This window comes from Gymnodraco acuticeps, unplaced genomic scaffold (genome assembly GCF_902827175.1).
Source record: "Gymnodraco acuticeps unplaced genomic scaffold, fGymAcu1.1, whole genome shotgun sequence".
NCBI lineage: Eukaryota > Metazoa > Chordata > Actinopteri > Perciformes > Bathydraconidae > Gymnodraco > Gymnodraco acuticeps.
The window spans coordinates 36,643-53,411 of NW_022990403.1; the positions used below are offsets into that span (position 1 = coordinate 36,643).

General features: G+C 46.9%; 1 protein-coding gene across 1 annotated transcript; it reads right to left on the reverse strand.

The window, feature by feature from the left end:
* Positions 1 to 810: 810 nt before the first annotated feature.
* Positions 811 to 15,393, reverse strand: atn1 (atrophin 1). The gene is given in 39 exon segments (XM_034224877.1): positions 811 to 1,497; positions 3,105 to 3,285; positions 3,464 to 3,503; positions 3,505 to 3,552; positions 3,554 to 3,586; positions 3,588 to 3,620; positions 3,622 to 3,635; positions 5,228 to 5,327; positions 5,329 to 5,579; positions 5,582 to 5,641; positions 5,644 to 6,025; positions 6,027 to 6,065; positions 6,067 to 6,204; positions 6,206 to 6,361; positions 6,363 to 6,470; positions 6,473 to 6,523; positions 6,525 to 6,656; positions 6,658 to 6,804; positions 7,188 to 7,312; positions 7,315 to 7,402; positions 8,351 to 8,496; positions 8,499 to 9,390; positions 9,392 to 9,469; positions 9,471 to 9,752; positions 9,754 to 10,094; positions 10,097 to 10,154; positions 10,157 to 10,324; positions 10,326 to 10,424; positions 10,426 to 10,480; positions 10,482 to 10,573; positions 10,576 to 10,610; positions 10,613 to 10,749; positions 10,751 to 10,865; positions 10,868 to 11,075; positions 11,218 to 11,301; positions 11,303 to 11,338; positions 12,182 to 12,283; positions 13,130 to 13,260; positions 14,986 to 15,393. Coding segments are annotated over 38 exon segments (5,115 nt in total). The 5' UTR covers positions 13,157 to 13,260; positions 14,986 to 15,393; the 3' UTR covers positions 811 to 1,463.
* Positions 15,394 to 16,769: the final 1,376 nt, after the last annotated feature.

The following is a 16,769-nucleotide window of genomic DNA, read 5'->3' on the forward strand; positions in this document are numbered from 1 at the left end:
ATATAGAAATATGATAATGAGAATGATAGGACCCCTCTAAGAGGACACATTTGATTCTTCTTTTCCAAGGTAACATTGATTTTTTTTTTTACATACAACACTTGTGTAAAACCCATCTTATTGATATTTCTATTCTCTTGTATTTATCTGCATTGCATCCAAAAATAAGGGAAAGTAATCAGGTTACATTACTTTTATATCGTGATACTCAGGTTAAGTTACAGATTACATTTTCTTACACGTACCTAGTAACTGTAACAGGATACATTCTTAAAGTCACCCTGACCATGATGACACAAATCATATTGTGAAGTTTGTTTACACAGATCTGCCAGCAGTGATTCTGTGTTTCAGCACGAAGGCCGTCTCCAGTGATCCGTGTCCGTTTGAAGGAGAGTCCTGCAGCCGGACACGGTGAGAACACCGCCCTGAGCCTCTAGCACTAAATCACATCTCAGCTCCCCCTTTTCATTTCTCTCCCTTTTCAATTTTTTTTTTTACTGTGCAGTAAGGAATGCTCTCTACAGGGTGGCTGGTGTTCACTGGAGCGCCTCAACTCCCATGTCTCACACTCATCCCATGTGTCTCCTATTAGCTACACACAACCAAGAGAGGGAGGGACGCAGAGAAAGAGGGGGGAGTCAGAAAGAGAGAGAGAGAGAGGGAGAGTAAGGGGGGAGGGGGAGACGAGAGGAATTTGATATGCTTTGTGCATGAGTGACTTGTATAAAACAAAGACGGGGCAAATTATCTGAATGTATGTGAGAGAAAAAAGGGGGGAGAAAACAGTGCACGCATGAATACGCAAGAGACTAGCAAAAAAAGATTATAATTTATTTCCAGATTTGTTTGCCTTCATTTGCATCTTGTTTCACAAGGTAAATCGAAAATAAAAAATAAAAATAAAAACCGACTGCCGTACCATGAAAATGTAAAAAAATAATACAAATAATATGTACTGTATATATAATTATATCATTATCAACAAACAGACGACATTAATCATAATAACAATACTGTTGATCATTAACGTAACACTAAATGCTGGTCTCATGCATATAGGACGCCCCTCAGGTACAAAGGAGGGGGTAATTACTAAAAATAGAAACAGAAGTCCCACCAGTTCAGAATAAAGCGCCTAGCTACATGCAATGACATAAAAGAGACTCATGTACACATTCCTTCTGGCATCAAGTATTTTACACATACTGTACTGCACTATTGCCGCCCCCATCTAATATACTGTACAGAGCACGATACAAAACAGGACGGGAGTTGGAGGAACGTTTGCAGGGGAGCGCTGGAGTCGTCGTGGTGCAGCAGGGACGTGTGCCACGCTTTAGTGAAACCCTTTAAATTCCTCCTCAGTCCATTAGTCCAGCTTTTTCTTTGTTCCTTCATTGTTTTCAGTGCACACATTCTCCCTCGTGTTTCTCCATGCTGCTCTCCGTCGTGCCCCTCCCTCACAGGGTCTTGTCACTCTCTTTCTTCAGGTGACTGAAAGGTCAAAGGGAAAACTGTGTTAAGAGTGCAGGGTAACGTTAAAGGTCACAGCTGAGGTTCGGTTTCATCTCGTTTGGGGAGCTTTAACTGCTAAAGTAACAGCTGTTTTAAGATATATTGTTAAAGATTTATTAGACTGGATTCAAATATGTACAGAGGGCGCATACATTTTTCCTCTTAAGGGTGGGAACCCCCCCCCCCTGTGCCACAGAGCCAAGCCGACTTTTACAGCTGAGATGCATCAACATTTTGTCAGCTTTCCAACTACTTTTTTCTTTGTTAGGCCGGCCAATTGAAACAAACTCAACGCCAGTTTGTGCTCAGGCCCAAAGCTGCCAAATGTCAGGATGACTAACCTTGGGCTTACATCTAAAAAACAACAATAGGAGTGTTTTTATTTGTGTTGTTTGTAGGCTCTGCCACCTATTAAGGCTTGTTTAAAAATGATCAAAAAGTATAAACAAGAAATGTAGATTTCTGCTGCCTTAAGAATTGGATCTTGTGTCACATTCAGGCCATTTTGTTGATTTTCAGGTCTAGTTTGTAGTTTGAGGACATTTCTCTTCTATCAATGCAAGTCATTTGCTTTAGGTACATTCATATTGCCCAATGGGTGGAGGGGATTGTTGAAGCTAATGTATTGCATGAACCTGGTGAGCTAACTGGAAGTAAGTGGTGAAAAATAGATATTTAAAAAATAAATCTTTGTGTCTCGGGTCAGGGTTTGGGCTAGGCCTTCAAATCGTAATCTAAGGACAGTGAATAACTAACGGCAGTTGTACGCAAATATCATATAAGTATAGTTTTGTTAAGTGTCTGAAATTGAATCTGAAAATGGATGATTAGTCCAAGAAAATAATATGCAGCTATTTTGATGATATTTGTAGCAAACAATAAAATCATGGTCTGATTCTCAAATAATCTCAGCATGATGTTCTGCTGTTCCTGCTCTTAAAGTTCAAGATGGTTTATTATCAGCCTTCTGGTTAAACTAGAAAAGCCATTTTGGAAACAACAGTGTGGGCCTTAGGAAGTTACTGACACGCAAGAAAACAAATATCAAAGGAGGAAACACACATTTAATCTCTGATGCATTAAACCAAGGTAGGTAGGTAGGTAGGTAGGTAGGTAGGTAGGTATGGTAGGTAGGTAGGTAGGTAGGTAGGTAGGTCGGTAGTAGGTCGGTAGGTAGTCGGTAGGTCGGTAGGTAGGTAGGTAGGTAGGTAGGTAGGTAGGTAGGTAGGTAGGTAGGTAGGTAGGTAGGTAGGTAGGTAGGTAGGTAGGTAGGTAGGTAGGTAGGTAGGTAAGTAGGTAGGTAGGTAGGTAGGTAGGTAGGTAGGTAGGTAGGTAGGTAGGTAGGTAGGTAGGTAGGTAGGTAGGTAGGTAGGTAGGTAGGTAAGTAGGTAGGTAGGTAGGTAGGTAGGTAGGTAGGTAGGTAGGTAGGTAGGTAGGTAGGTAGGTAGGTAGGTAGGTAGGTAGGTAGGTAGGTAGGTAGGTAGGTAGGTAGGTAGGTAGCTAGGTAGCTAGGTAGCTAGGTAGCTAGGTAGCTAGCATTAATGACAAAACCACAATACAAAAACACAAAATATAAAAGGCCTTACCTGTAATACTCGTCCTGGGTGAGGGAGTGGTGGTGATGGTGGTGGATCCACTGCTGTTCGAGGGCCAGTCTCTGGATCTGCAGCTCCGCGCTCTGGGCCTGCTGCATGGCCTGGAGCTGATGGGCTGCCGACATGGGACCAGTGAGGGAGGACGGCTGGGGCAGGTCACGGAAAGGAGCACCTGGGGGGCGGGGGAACGAAAGAAGGAAGCAGAAAGAGGAGGAGCAGGTGGGGATAAAAGAGGAAATAAAGGAAGCAAAAAGGTCATCAAGGTCAATCATCGTCATCAGATTCACAAAATCTCTTTTTAAAGTTTTAGCACTGTTGGAGTTTTTTAGAGAGAAAAACTGAACAAGTACATGGACGAGGAGCCTTCTCCTCACCGAACAGCTGTTGGCGGGAGCACCTCGCTGTCAGTGAGGGGGTGAGCCAGGATGGGGGTGCCTAGTTGTGGCTCCTGGGTAAGGGAGGCGTGTCAAAGGGAGACCCCGACGCCAGCGGGTCCATCAGGGGGTGTAACCCCGCCCGTCGCTGGATGCCAGTGATGTAATAGGAAATACAGGAGATATTTAATGAAAGTCAAATTATGAATATCAAAACAAAGATAATGCACACAGCATGGAAATACATTATTGCTGCTTTTGAGATATTTCTTGGTAAAACATGAGCAGAGAAATCTAGATGCAACTGTAAGGCAGTTAACATGATGGCTTCTGCTATTGCAAATATTAATATCCATCCATTAACTGTAAGTGCTAATCTTTAAGAGGTTTCTCGGGGGCTGGACATTGGGCGAGAGGCGGGGTACACCCTGGACAGATTGCAAGCAAAACACGCGGCAACACATGGGGTGCGTTCCATTTGTACAAGGAAGTCGGAAATTGAAATGACGTCAAAACCGGTTATAGCCAGGTTAGCTTTGTTAGCTATAGCAGGTGATATTGCTCAGGCTGTAATTTACGCACACAAACAACATAGCAACATGTCCTCCGAGAGAAGGTAGATAGTACTGTGTGCACTGCAGGCCTTGATTTAATGCTAATAAGCAGTTTATTACTACAGCTTTCACGCTGCTGAGGCGAGGAGAAGCCATGTTGGATTTTGAGATTGGAGTTGGTAAGGTTTTCCCAACTTCAGGGGGCTTGCCAGTTGAAATCTCCGACGACAAATGGAATGAACCAACCATTCAAGCTTTCATTCATACTAACAGGCAATTAAGAATCACTAATTCACCCAATTAACCTGACAAGTAACCAGAGAAAACTCATGCTCAACATGCACACTTCACACAGAAGCCCCCCCCCCCCCCCCCGCTGTGAGAAACCATGCAATCACAGTGACATCCCAAACTGTAATATGCACATTTTGACTTTCAACATGAATTGTTCCAAAAGACAAAAGGCTTCTCTTGCTTGTCTTACATTGTCTGCTGCTTGGTGTTACTGTGAGTGAACTACTTTGAACTCTAAAACGTTGAACAAATGAGTCAGATGTCTCAGGAAAGCTATGACCCCCGATATCACGTCAAAATCAAACACAAACTGAGTTCAATGGTGAACTAAACTAATGCGATAATTTTTATATAAACGTTTAAAGGACAATGCTGGCTTTGTTCTAACAATTAACATGAACATATCAAAACAGTCAGTGTGTTAATCTGTCTCTTAAGACCTACTGCCTTCTCTTTGGAAAACACACATAGGGCTATGTGTTCCTATTGTAGATGAAAACTGAAGTTTAAAATCTTTAAAACTGGCTCATAAATACACATTTTTGAAGGCCCAGTAAATCGCCTAAAACAGCTTTGAAGTTTTTAGCAAAAACGAAGAGTAAGTCATATTTTGGGACTATTTTGAAACCTACAAACTAAGTCACATTTGCACCATGGTGTTCTAAGAAACTACAGTTCCCAAAACTAGTCTTGGATTTGTTTGTTTTTTTGGATGATGTCTTTTGTGTTAAATTATCACAAGTCTTACCCTCGACTTTTGAAGTACGCAAATCTTGCACATGCAACCTTTAGAAACACATTTGTTTCTAAATGTTTTTTCTAGTAACACGTCTGTGTAATTTCAAGGCAGTAACACGGATCATTAGAGCATCAGTAGCAGAAGGGTTAGTACCTGTGTCTTGCTGGTGCAGGTGCAGATGTGAGTGGATGTGTGAATGCTGGTGATGATGAGGCGTCACGTTTAACATCTGAAGACGCCCCAGATTCTCTCCGTTCCCATTTCCGTTTCCACCTGTTTCCTCCTCCATTCCCCCCTGTTCCTCCTCCTCCTCCTCCTCCTCCTCCGTTTCCTCCGTTTCCACCCACTTCCTCCCTTTCTCTCTCCCTTTCTCTTTCTCGCTCTCTGTCCCCAAAGGCCGGCAAAGCTGCTCTGTCTCTCTCCCTCTCTCTCTCTCTCTCCCTCTCCCTTTCTCCACTCCTGTCTCGCTCAAGGAGGCGGGAGAGGCGAGTGGGAGTCGGGTAGTTTTCGGGGGAGCGGCCGGAGCAGTAGCTGGTGGCAGGTGAGAGGACAGGGAGCTGGGAAAGACGAATGGGGGAGTGAGTGATGAAGTGAGGAGGCGTTGGTGGTCGGTGGAGCAGGTGCGGGAGGAGCGGGCGGGGGAGCAGGAGGTGCTGCTGGGGCCGGGGGGGCAGCCGGGGGGGCAGATGATGGGTGAGAGGGTAGGGAAGGTGTGAGGATCGATGACGGGGGTGGATTGGGCAGGGACTGAGGGACAGGAGGGTTGGGAGGTCGAGTTAATGGCGGCATGGACGGGTTCTGGAGGTGCTGGGGAGGAGGCTGAGGCTGAGGAGAGGGAGTGCCGTAAAGCGACACCTCATTGGCTGCACCTCCCCCGAGTAGCAGGGAGTGTGCATGAGCATGTGCGTGGGCATTGGCGTGTGCGTGTGCATGAGCGTGAGCGTGAGAGTGAGAAGTGAGCGTGAGCGTGAGCGAGGGCCAGGTGATCCGTGAATGGATCCTGGAGGGTAACCCCGCTCGTCGCTCTTGAATTCAAACCCTTGCTTCATTCGCTCTCGATGTGCGGCGATTGCGTGAGGAAAGCCGACTCCTCCGAACCCGGCGCCCCCCATCCCTCCGTGTATCGGCCCCGCCTGCCATCCCTACGTGGCCCCCGACGCCCGGACCCCCTTCGAGGCTGCCGCCGTACAGGAAGCCCAGGATGGCTGCAGCAGTGGCGGCGTCGGTAGGCATGTGATGCGGGTGTCCTAGAGCGTGATTCTGAAACTGGGGGAGGAAGAACGAGGGGGTGGACGTGGGGATGGCTGTGGCCGTGCATCTGTGCGTGGTGCGCCTGGGCCCGATTCGCTGCGCTGAGGGGCGACATAGCGTGAGGGCGGGCGTACTCGCTCAGGGTCCCTCAGCGCCGGGGTGTCCGGGCCCCAGATAAGGACCTCCCATACCTATTCCCCAGGGATCCCTGAGGGCCGACCACCGTCTGCGCCCCGCCCATGGACGGCATGAGGAGGAGGGAGTGGGGGATCGAGTGGGCGAGGCTGTGGTGGTGTGCTTGAGCCAGGTGAGCCAGGTGAGCATGGGGGTGGTGAGGGATGATGCTGCTGGTGAGGGGGAGGGTGAGAGACGGAGTTGCCGGAGGAAGAGGACGAAGGGTCGAGGTTGATGGAAGAAGAGGAGGGGAAGAAGAGGGAGGAGCCTTGGCGACTTCCTGCAGCGGCGTTCACGTCTTTCTGCTGCCTGCAGAGACAAACAGGAAAACACAGTAAATCACATCTGCTTTAACCCTTTTCCCCTTCCTGTTAAAAGGACCAATGTAATCTACATCAGGGGCGTCAAACATACGGTCAAAACCAGCCTTGTCAGAGGGTATAACTTTTGTTCCCACTTTTGTTTTGTATGGTGGTGAGTGTCAGTTCAAGCGGGTCAGGATTACTACCCAGATACGAAGATTAATGTAAATTACATCGTACATAAAGTTCCAGATAAACTGTGACTAAATGTTTTTTAGTAAATAAATACAGTGGCTCCCGAACTAAACTGAGTTTTCCACCCCTTATCTACATCAAGACCATTAAATCTGACATGCAACATAATTATCACGCCCAAATGTGCTCACCTGTAGTTGTCGGTCCAGTTCCCTTTCACGCTCTCGCTCCCTCTCTCGTTCCCTCTCTTTCTCTCGGATGTCTCTCGCCCGCTGCTCCACCTCCCTACGAGCTCTTTCTATCACTTCGTTCCTCTCTTCCACAGTTTGGAGCCGTCCAACGGGACGAAGAGGACATCACTGCGAGCGCAGGAGTTCCCACTGCCACGATCAAGGACTTTGTGAACCTGGAGATATAAATCATCTCAACAATCACCAACAAATCTGTTCAGAGGTGGGAGAAGTACTCAGATCTTGTACTTGAGTAAAAGTAGAAAGTACTAGAGTGTAAGAATACTCTGTTACAAATACAAGTCCGGCATTCAAAATGTTACTCAAGTAAAAGTATGAGCATCGAAATATACTCAGAGTACCAAAAGTAAAAGTAGTCATTGTGCAGACTGGTCCATTTCAGAATAATATGATATGTTTTATAATTATTGATGCATCAAAGCTGGTAAAGGTGCAGCTAGTTTGAATTCACATTATTATTCCAAATCTGGAAAGTAACTAAAGGTATCAAATAAATGTAGTGGAGTCAAAGTACACCATTTACCTCTGAATTTTAGTGGAGTACAAAGTAGCAACACATTGAAATACTCAAGACAAGTCCCTCAAAATTGTACTTAAGTACAGTACTTGAGTAAATGTATTTAGTTACTTCACACCAGGAGTGTCAAACTCAATTTCATCGCTGGCCACATTCGCATAAAGGTTGCACTCAAAGGGCCGGTTGTAACTATATAAATATATATATATATAAAATAATGTATTACATGATTGCCTCTGAATTGGATTATTATCGGATAGGATAATAACTTAGTAATTAACTACGTCTGAAAGCAGAAGTCCAGGGCAAATAATTGCAAGTGTCTTCAGTGCCATGTCACAAAACGAGATGCATTATGGGACATGTAGTTTATGGGCAACCTGCTTCTGTAAAGTGGCATGTAACCCTATAATAAACGTATTATATTCTTTGCAAGCTCTTGCGGGGCCACATAACATGAAGTTGCGGGCCGGATTTGGCCCTCGGGCCTTGAGTTTGAGACCCCTGCTTTATACCAATGCATCTGATCACATTAAGAGGGACTGATACATTGGGCGATCTCTAATAGGACGATAATGTGATTGACTTACCGTGCTGATTGGCTGGCGTGGATGGGAATGTCCACCGGTTTGGGTTCAGGCGAGGGGCTTCTCAACACAGGTGGTGGGCTTTCACTCTCCTCCCTTTCTTCTATTGGTTCCTCTTTGATAACAGGTGTAGGGGAGGGCCCGGATCCAAATGTCCGTCTCCCCCGGGGGCTGAAGAGCTGCAGGCCGGTGCGGAGATGCTGTTGTTGGCTGCTTGGTTACTAAGAGGTGGAGGTCCCTTTGAGACATTTGAAGGCGAGAGTGATTGTGAGTTGGTATTGCTGCTATTGGACGCGCTACTATTGCTGTTGGCCATGTTTCCACCACCACTGTTCCCATTGGAGTGGTACGTTCCAGTGAAGGGAGGGTGGCTGTTCAAAGTGCCATGAAAGGGGGAGGGGCGGCATCCGGGGGAACAGCTGGACGACACACCTGGACCAGGAAGTGGCATGTTGGGTCCAGATGAGGAGCCGGGGGGAAACGAAGAGAAGCCACCCATTGGATTAGTGGACGGGCTTGGTAACGGAGATAAGGGTGTTGGAGGAGTCTGAGCGGTGGACTGGTAGTGTGGGGGACGTACATTGGGTGCAGAGGGTGGCTGGGTGTGGGTGGTTTGAGGTGGGGGTATAGGAGGCTGAGTTGGGGGAGGGGGGTAAGGAGCATTGGGAGGGTGTCCATGATGACTGGAGGAGGAGGACGGAGAAAGTGCCGGAGGCTGATTCGGACCTCCTCCTCGGTTTTGGTACAAAGCAGACTCTCGCAGGTTTGAGTCTCTTTCTCTGGACTGGTAGTGGGGGTGAGGTGGGTGAGGGTGATGAGTTCCCCCTGAATACTCTCGTCCCAGGTTTGGAGTCACCCTGGGGGGGCTGAGGTACTCTCGATTTGTGCCGGTGGAAGGAGGCGCCCCAGCAGGAAAGTCTTTTCCTCCAGTGGGTGGATAATCTCTGTGAAAGTGGTCCGATCCAGAGGAAGGGGTTTGTGCCTGGTCCATGGGAGGGGGGAAGTCTCGGCTGGATGAGTTTGGGGGATGAGGGTGGGGGGTGTGGGGGCAGGGAGGAGTGTGGAGGGTGAGTTGGGGTGTTTTGGGGTGATGCAGGTGGGTCTCGGTTCAGCATTGGCGGCGGCAGGGAGTCCACTGGTTGAACTCGGTAGGTTTCCGGACGGGATGGAGTTGTTGTTTGGGTTACTGTTGCCTACAGCCTCTCTTGTCGGACCCCCAAACTCCCCCCATCTGCCTCCATCTTTGTCTCTCGGATGCCCCCCACCAGTCCCGTTGGGGCCGAAGTCTCTACTCTGGTTTTGGTTTGGCGGAGGAAACTCCCTCCCTCCGTCCCGTTCCCTCTCTCGCTCCCGGTCTCTGAAAGCTGGACCAAAGTCTCTCCTTTCAGAACCCAAGTTAGGGTCCGTCTCTCCCAGGACCAGTAAACTCCCGGTTCTGACCAGTAAACTCTCTACTTTGGACGCTGTTGGACCCACTATTACTCCCACTATTACTCCCAGTGCTATATGCTGCTGCTGTACCAATGGGCGCGGAGGAACTCTCTGCCGATCTCCCTCCCCCGCACTCCCCCGCACTCCCCTCTCCCTCTCTCCTGCATCCTGCCCCCCCTCTCTCTTTCCCCTCCGGCGTACCTGGAAGGTACTCCCTGTGGGGGTGGGCTTGAGGATGGGGGAGGAGAAGGGAGGAGTGGCGGGTGGATGGCGGGTTGTAGACGGAGGAAGCTGCTGCTGCTTGCACCGGGCGGCTGGTGCTGTTGGGTGGTGGTTTCCCGGGTAACGGGTGTAGCCCCCAGCTCCCTTGGCAAACCGGTCGCGGTGCCACCCTGCCCAGCCGGTGGGGGGGTGTAGGGGTGAGGATGGGAGGAGGGCTGGGTCTGAGGCAACAGAGAGGGAGGAGTGGACTGAGTCTTGTCCAGGAGTTTGTCCGGCTTTTCTATTTTGTCTCTTTCTATCTTTACGTCAGTGGGAAGGTTTTTGTCCCCCGAGCTCCAGGGGCTTCAGAGCAGGTGGAGGAGGGAGAGGAGGGGGAGGTAAAGAGTGGGGAATGTTGGGGCTGTTGTGGGAGAAATCTCCCTCCCGGTATGGCCGTCTTGGTCCCACACTGCGAGCCGGCTTTGGAGTTCATTCCTGCCGCCTTCAACGCCCGTCGGACCACCGTGCTCCACTTTACACATTAGTTTGGAGTCCATGGAGAAATAAGACTTCCTCCCACTATTGCTTGTCATTTGGAAGAATCTCCCACTCCACGGTGGGAAGGGAGGTCACAGGAGTGGAGGGAGGCTTAAGAGATGGACAGTCTTCGATTCGTGTATCCATCTCCCGCTTTTCTCCATCTCCGCAGGACTCCTCCCCTCTCGCCTCTCGAAGCGCCCTCCTATCCTCTCCCGACACCCTTCCCTCCCTCCTTGCCTTTCTCCCGTTCCCTCTCTCCTTGCTTCGGTGAGTCTGGGCCATCGGAGTCAGAGTCCAGGCTGCCCAGAGGGGAAGCTGAGAGGCTTGGGGACGAGGAACGATGTCCTGGTCTATATCCCGCCCACTGCTCAGGCTACTGCTGCTATTGGCCAGGCTCCCCACCACTGAACTCCTACTGCCCTGGGATTGGCCGTCTTCATTGTCACTCTCACGGGATTGGCTGGCCACCGAGGTTGGAGGCGGGACAGTGGAAGGAGCCGAGCTGTCAATCGTGTGTGTTGATGTTGGAGGGTTCGGGGTAGAGACCGAATCCTGTCCAAAAAAAGATAATTTGTGAATGAGGTAAAGAAAAAAGACTCTAAACAGCTTAGACGGTGCCTTTTTTGATATATTAGCTGAATCAAAGCTTTAGAATTGGTCTTTATATAACAGGTTGATAAAATGTAAGACCAACCTGAACTTTCTGCCTCTTTGGAGGAGACACAAGTTCCTCCCCCTCACTCTCTGATGAATCATGCCCTTGTGATCTGCGACTGAAAGCGATTTCCAGCCAATTCCTCACCAGCACCTCTTTGCTAAAACAACACAGGACTTTTAATTCAGTAGTGATGCTTTTGAATCCCTAATAAGCCTATGACTGTTTTTAGAACAAAGCCACACTTGCACACACACACACACACACACACACACACACACACACACACCACACCACACACACACACACGCACACCACACACACACACACACACAACACACACACACACACACACACACACACACACACACACACACAGCATCAATGTCAAACAAGAAACATCAAAGATCTCAAAGCGATGCTACGTTGTAAAAACACACTATTGAACAATCCTGATACTGCAAGGGTATGTCGGTGGCAATCTTACTGATGACTCATGCACTGACACACACACACACACACACACACACACACACACACACACACACACACACACACACACACACACACACACACACACACACACACACACACACACACACACACACACACACACACACACACACACACACACACACACACACACAGATACACACACAGAATTCAATACATAGTGACAGTTCGTTATTGCTCATGACTCCTGCACTTGCATGCACAATATCCAATAATATCCTACTTTTACATGTTGTTAGCTGTAATTTGGCCCCTCAGTGTTTATTTGACAGATAGTCTACAGATTTGTATCTTCTGACGGTCCACTTTTATATATTTTAACCTTTTTATTTTCTATTTTGAGATGTTTTACATTTTGTGTTTGCTTATCTTCTACTCACAGTATGTGCAATGCCTTGTTTTAACATGCTGCTATGACAAAAATCCCAATTTGGGATCGATAAAATATATCTTATCTTAATATATAAACGTAAAAGACAATTGCTCTGACCGTCTGTCTATCGTTGCGTTCAGGGCGAGTGGGGCTGGTGTGCGGACGTCTTCCCCGTCGTTCCTCACTCGCCCCCCGCCGGCGCCCACTGCGCATCGGCATCTGAAAAACCCCAAAAAGTCCAGCAAAGGAGGAAGAAATGGACGAAAGGGAATAATGTCAGATTCAGAATCAGGATCAAGGTACACATACAAGGAATTTTCTTTGGTGTATTATTGTGCAAACATATACATAAACATAAACTAATACATTTTAAGAGAAGGTTAAAATGATGTTAACCTTCTCTTACAACGTATTAGGTTATGTGGTTTGAATAACATCAAAAATATGTTTTAAAAGAAAATACATTATATATATATATATATATATAAAAATAGTAAAGACAAGTATTTAAACCAAATTTAAATATACAAAAGAAACAAAAAAACTCAGTACAATAAATATATGACAATACAGTATATGACAAACTGCAGTGTGTTATTTCAAAGTGAAGGGCTGTGCAGAAATGTGCAGAGAGAGATGAACATGTTAAAACAATGTTGAGTTACAATAATTAGGGTTAGGGTTATAGATAGAATGAAACAATGGGATTCGTTGATTGTAGTGGAAATAGAGTTGATAAAAGCCAAAGAAAGTTGAGTTTGTTCAATTCAAGGTGGAATGTAGAAGGGGTAAACAGGCAGCAACAAGAGAAGAATAAAAATGTGAGGGAGGTGGAAAGAAGAACAGGCCATAATAGAGAGAAGGCCACGGAGGCGAGGGGAGAAATTGTAAGCAGAGGAAATATAAACGTGGAATCATACAACCAAATCAATAATTTACATCTTAGCCATCCTTTGAAAATACGATTACATGTTGAACTAATTCTAATGTAGCCTCACTCCCAAATGTAGAGCATTCGGCAGGTACGCAATCCCTGCCCTCATTGTGAAAAATATAGGTTCATACCGATTCTTTGTGTGTCCGTGTTTTCATTATGTCTTCTTTAAAACATCCATTTTACAACACAAGCCATTGCAGGGGCTGAACTGCGTCCTGTTGCTTACTGACTGGGCTGTGTGTGTTACAGCTAGCAAGACCTGCAAACAAGCATAAACAAAGAAGGCATTATTCAGTATGTATCTGCAAACCCTGCAGAGAATGAAAGGTTCTGAATACTGTAGGTAAAGATACACAATATGTGTGCTTTCTGCAGCAAGTGTGGAGTACAATAATGTGTGACATTATGAACACATCTGTGTTAGAAAACTGCAAATGCACTGTTGCAACATTTAAATACCCAGCATGCTTCACACTATATTGGCATGACTCGTTTTCACTCACGTTCCTCTTTGCTTTCTCTCTTCACCATAGCAGCAAAGGCACAATAGGTTAAAACACTCACACTAATGCACTGGTCTGGTTATTGTATAATTCGGTGCAATAACACCGAAACAGATAATAAGAGCAGAGCAGAGCAGAAAGGTTCTGATTGGTTGACTGCATTTTGGATAGCGGCCTGCAGAAGACTCCAGCAAACATGTTGAGAATATGGGACCACACCCCCCTCCTTCCACCTTCACCACAACAGCCAAAACCCCACATCCACTTGTGGTTAACCCACATGGCCTGGTTATGGTTGGCAGAATCAGATTGATATTTATCCAGCCACCCATTAAGGGAAATGAACAATGCCAGGATCCTCTATCCATTTGGGTGTGCCTGTCAACATAGGTAGACTTTGCAAGGGCTCGTTTAATCCATTCATTCATGTACCACTATGACGAAATAAAAATGGCTCATGTATTTTGAATGAGGATATAAATAGTCCACGCCGCTGGATGTAAAAAGAATGATATATTTGGCCGAACAGTAAGCTGTACACTCCAGTAAATATCGTAGCCATCACTGATTTGTGTGTTTGATTCCTGTAAACCCTGCTCCACTACACATGGCTATGCATTCATTATTAGTGCATGCTGCAGTGACTGATCCAATCAGATCTTAATAACTGTCACTGTTCACACTCCATATCCATCATAGAAAACACATGTGTTTTATAGGCAATGCAGTGTATGTACAGTCAGGCTAATTACCATACATATGACAAAGTTTATCACAGTGACAGGAAGCAGTCGGTGCACAGTGACTGTATACATAATGCATCTCAGTTACAGGTGGCAGACACTGTCCACTGCCAGGTCCTTAGCCATGGTCAGTAAACAACTACACACACACATCCCTAACACACACCATGTCCCCTTTGCATGCACACAGCACATGCATTCATCAACACATTGACCACTGCATGTGATGCAAAGCAGCAGCGTGCAGTTTGCTCTGCTTACATCACCAGCACTGCAACGACTCTTTCTTCCTTTCTCTCCTGCGAATGTTATTGATACACATGCAGCAGAGGAGACCGGCCCTGAGACTAAAACCCGGCGGAGAACAGTGCCCCTCCGCCGGGGAGAGGGTCGTGTTCAGTAGCACATACATGTTCACAGAATGGATGCCTGTGCACCACACGCTGCACATCTTAAAAAAGGGAAACATGATAGGGAATGGCGAATCATGGCATTTTTTTTTTTTAACACCGGCTCTCCCTTCTTCTCCCTTTTCCTCGCAGGAATGTGGCCGCGCGTCGTGCACTCTATTACCATTAATTCACCGGGACATCATTTAGCCAGGACAGGAGTATGATGATAATTAACGCACAAAGGAAAAAAAGAATGGGGAGGGAAAGGACAAACGTGGCCAGCAGGAATAGCTCCAAATATCCAGTATAAGCATCCATTTTTCCCCCTTTTTTTTGTTGTACTTACCTATAATATCCAGCGATGCGTGCTCTCACTCTCACTCTCCCTTTCCTTTCTCGCCCTCTGTTTTGTCGTTTTATGTTGCACGCTGACACGCACAGTCTGTCAACACAGGCTTCATATTGCAACGCGCTCCGATAATAACAATAATGCAGAAGAAATCTCTTTCTATTCGTTGCAGGAAGAAGAAAAAACCAGGGGTGCCAACTGAAGACTACAAATTGATGCGTATACCCTCGCCTCTTCCCCACCCCCTTTCTCCCCCTTTTTCTTTTTGTGCCCCCCCTTTCTCCCACCCTACCTACTCCCCCTTCTTCCTCTAAGACGACTTGCACTTTTTTTTATATATATCCCCTCTCCGGTCTTACAGTCACAATTTTTTAGGGATAGAGAGAGGGATGCACGTCGGGTGAGAGAAAGGGAGAGAGAAGAGGGCGTGATTTGCATGAGGAGAGAGGGGGAGGAGGAAGAGAGGCGCAGAGAGAGGGCCAAAAACTCTAAAGAGGGAGGGGATCAAGAGGGAGGGTCTCTCTCTGTTGCCTAGTCCCTCCAGAGTCACCTTTACTGTAAGAGCTCGGCTGTATCTCAACATGAACCCTGAAGAGGAGGACGAGTCTGTCCAGCAGCTCTTTGTTCCTGCAGGACTCACGTAATCTGATGCAAAACCAGCTGTAAATGTTGATTTAACAGAAAATACATGTGTGCATTTTACAGATTATGCCGGGGGTTTTAACAAAGAGAGCTGCAACTCGTCAGGAATAATTGCAATCATAAGGAATCCATAAGGTGTATTGCTTTCTGTCTGTCTGTGTTTCTGGTCAGCGGTCGTTGGAGGAAGCTTGCAGCGGTGTGTCCAGTGCAAGCGGCTCTTCAGACCTCCCCCCTCCTCCTCTTCCTCACCCCCTCCTCGCTCTATCTTCCTCAGTACACCCCCCTCCTCTTATGAACTCCCTATATTCCCCAAACCCACACCCTCGATCTCCCTCCTCTCTCTCTATCTCTCTCTCTCTCTCTCTCTCTCTTCTTCTCTCTCTCTCTCTCTCTCTCTCTCTCTCTCTCTCCTCTCTCTCTCTCTCTCTCTCTCTTCTCTCTATCTACTCCTTTCACGCACAGCCCCCTGTCCCGTCTCCTATTGTGTGGTGGACCATGGAAACCTGGGATCGGAGACTGTACGCTGTGCGCAGCGCGCTGCAGCCTTCCTCATCATCAGCAGCAGGCAGCAGCCCGGCACAGACAAGCAGGAGAAATACAAAAAAGGGGGGAAGAAGAGGGGGGGAGAGACAGAGAGAGACAGAGAGGCCTCGTGGAGCTCCCTCTGCTGCTCAGTGAGAAAAACAAACCTCAGACTGGAGGAAATAACAATTAAGCGCGTGCTGCAGCTGGTAATTGATAATTTTCTGCCGCGTGCCGACACAATGGAGCCACAGCAACTGAAGTGTTGTTATCAGGAGGGAGCTCGAGGTGCCATATGTGAAGGAAGTGAAAAATGATTAGATATATACCCACTAAAATGATCTATCTACCTGTATATCATGTTTTATCCCTTAATGTATATTGTATTTTATTAGATATTATTTAATTACTGTAAAGCCTTCACATCAGTCTATATTTGTTACATTAAAGAACCTCTTTTTGCATTATTATCTTTGTACACTGCATATTCTTTATACAATAAACCTTTGCACAGGCAAGAAGGCTATGTGCAAAAATACAGTATACTAATCTAGAGCCGTAAAGCATGCAGGAAAAACTGCAGAAGATTCCTCGTAAGTTGTTGGATTCCTTTAAGA